At 47.9% G+C, this 1,474-nt stretch overlaps 1 protein-coding gene across 7 annotated transcripts in view; it reads right to left on the minus strand.

Moving 5' to 3' along the window:
• The window catches only part of dlg1a (discs large MAGUK scaffold protein 1a), a 117,318-nt gene that overhangs the window by 86,918 nt on the left and 28,926 nt on the right, over positions 1 to 1,474 (minus strand). For 4 of the 7 annotated variants that reach the window (XM_032526543.1, XM_032526541.1, XM_032526542.1 and 1 more), the window contains one exon: positions 588 to 1,040. The exons of 2 other annotated variants lie outside the window; for them this stretch is intronic. In XM_032526543.1, coding sequence (XP_032382434.1) covers positions 588 to 1,040 — 453 coding nt within the window. Of the gene's footprint in view, positions 1 to 587; positions 1,043 to 1,474 lie in introns of all 7 variants that reach the window. One more of the 7 variants, XM_032526546.1, reaches the window with a different exon arrangement.

The raw sequence follows: 1,474 nt of genomic DNA on the forward strand, positions 1-1,474 counted from the left end.
AGGGCAAGTTTTTAACGTGTTTTTAGCCTCTAAACATGTTCAAAATGTCACAACAAGTGCCTTCACATGTGAAGTGATTCCTTCCGAGGGAACACAGTGACTCTGACTGCAGTAGATGTGAAAAAAATGCATGAAAGTTGTGCAAATTCAGCTGTGTTTAGTTCCTGTGTTGAGACGGCAGTTCGAGTGCTTAGGGACCGTCTACAAACTACAAATTGACTTTGTAGCTCAATCATGTATGAATTTTTCCTCAAAATGTTTGAACTCAAAACTTTGGGCCTTTGAATCAAAACATAAATATCACCAAAGCTGTAATATCTCGCCCGTATCGTATGAAATTGTGGAACTCAACTGTGTGTGTGTGTGTGTGTGTGTGTGTGCTTGAGTGTTATATTGATGTAATTGACAAACATACTGTACTTAATCCCTTGGGCAAACATGATGTAAGAGTGAGCCCGGAGCAATGTGTGTGTTTATTAAACAGAGGCAGGCAGACAGCAAATGTGAAGGGGTTGACAATGTCAGTTTAATATGTGTGTGTGTGTGTGTCATTTGGCATACCGATGAAGGAGACAAAGCCTAGTTACCTGAGCAGGCGTGATGTGTGTGTGAGTGACGTATCCGTGAACGTGTTGAATCTGAGACAGTTCCCGCTCTGCCACCTGAACCAGCTCTGCACCCCGCAGGTCACCGTGGCGACAGAAAGATCCGTCCCTGCCCAGTGATCGTTCCCTTTCTCTCTCCATGGTCCCGGCACCCCCTCCCTCTCTCCTCCAGGTCCCCCCGTCCCTCCAGTTTCCCCTGTCCCTCCAGGTCCCCCCTTCCCTTCCCTCCCTCCCCAGGGTCCCTCCGTCCCTCCCCAGGGTCCCTCCGTCCCTCCTGAGGGTCTCTCCGTCCCTCCCCAGAGTCCCTCCATCGCTCCCCAAGGTCCCTCCGTCCCTCAGTTCTCTGGCTACACCCATCTGATGCTGATGGCAGGTGTGTTGGTGGAGTTTTGGAGCACCTGGTGACGCCCCTTCCTCTTCTTGATAGCGATACTTCTATAGTGAGAAAAGAGGAGTAGGAGAGGACGCCAGATGGAACAGGAAAGGAAGGTAGATCAAGAGAGAGTTGCAGAGGAAATGTCAAAGATAAAGAGGATGGAGATGGTTGGGAAGATGATGTAATGGAAGGGTCAGTAAGCAGGAGGGGAAAAAAGCCAGAAGAGAGTATTAGTTCAGAACAAGAAAAGATGAAGTCAAGCTGGAAAAGACGAAAGAAGTAGTGCAACATTTTAACCAGCATAAAAGAGTATAGCAGAGGGCATGCATGTGTTATGAGATATTTTTATAGTACAGTGTTTGTGTGTTAGCACATGGGGCAGTCCAGGTGTACACCCAGCATGGTAGTAATTGTTTCCTGAGCTTCCTGTACTGTACATATCTGAATGCGCGCACACACACACACACACACACACACACACACACACACACAC

The sequence above is a fragment of the Etheostoma spectabile genome, chromosome 9 (genome assembly GCF_008692095.1).
Source record: "Etheostoma spectabile isolate EspeVRDwgs_2016 chromosome 9, UIUC_Espe_1.0, whole genome shotgun sequence".
NCBI lineage: Eukaryota > Metazoa > Chordata > Actinopteri > Perciformes > Percidae > Etheostoma > Etheostoma spectabile.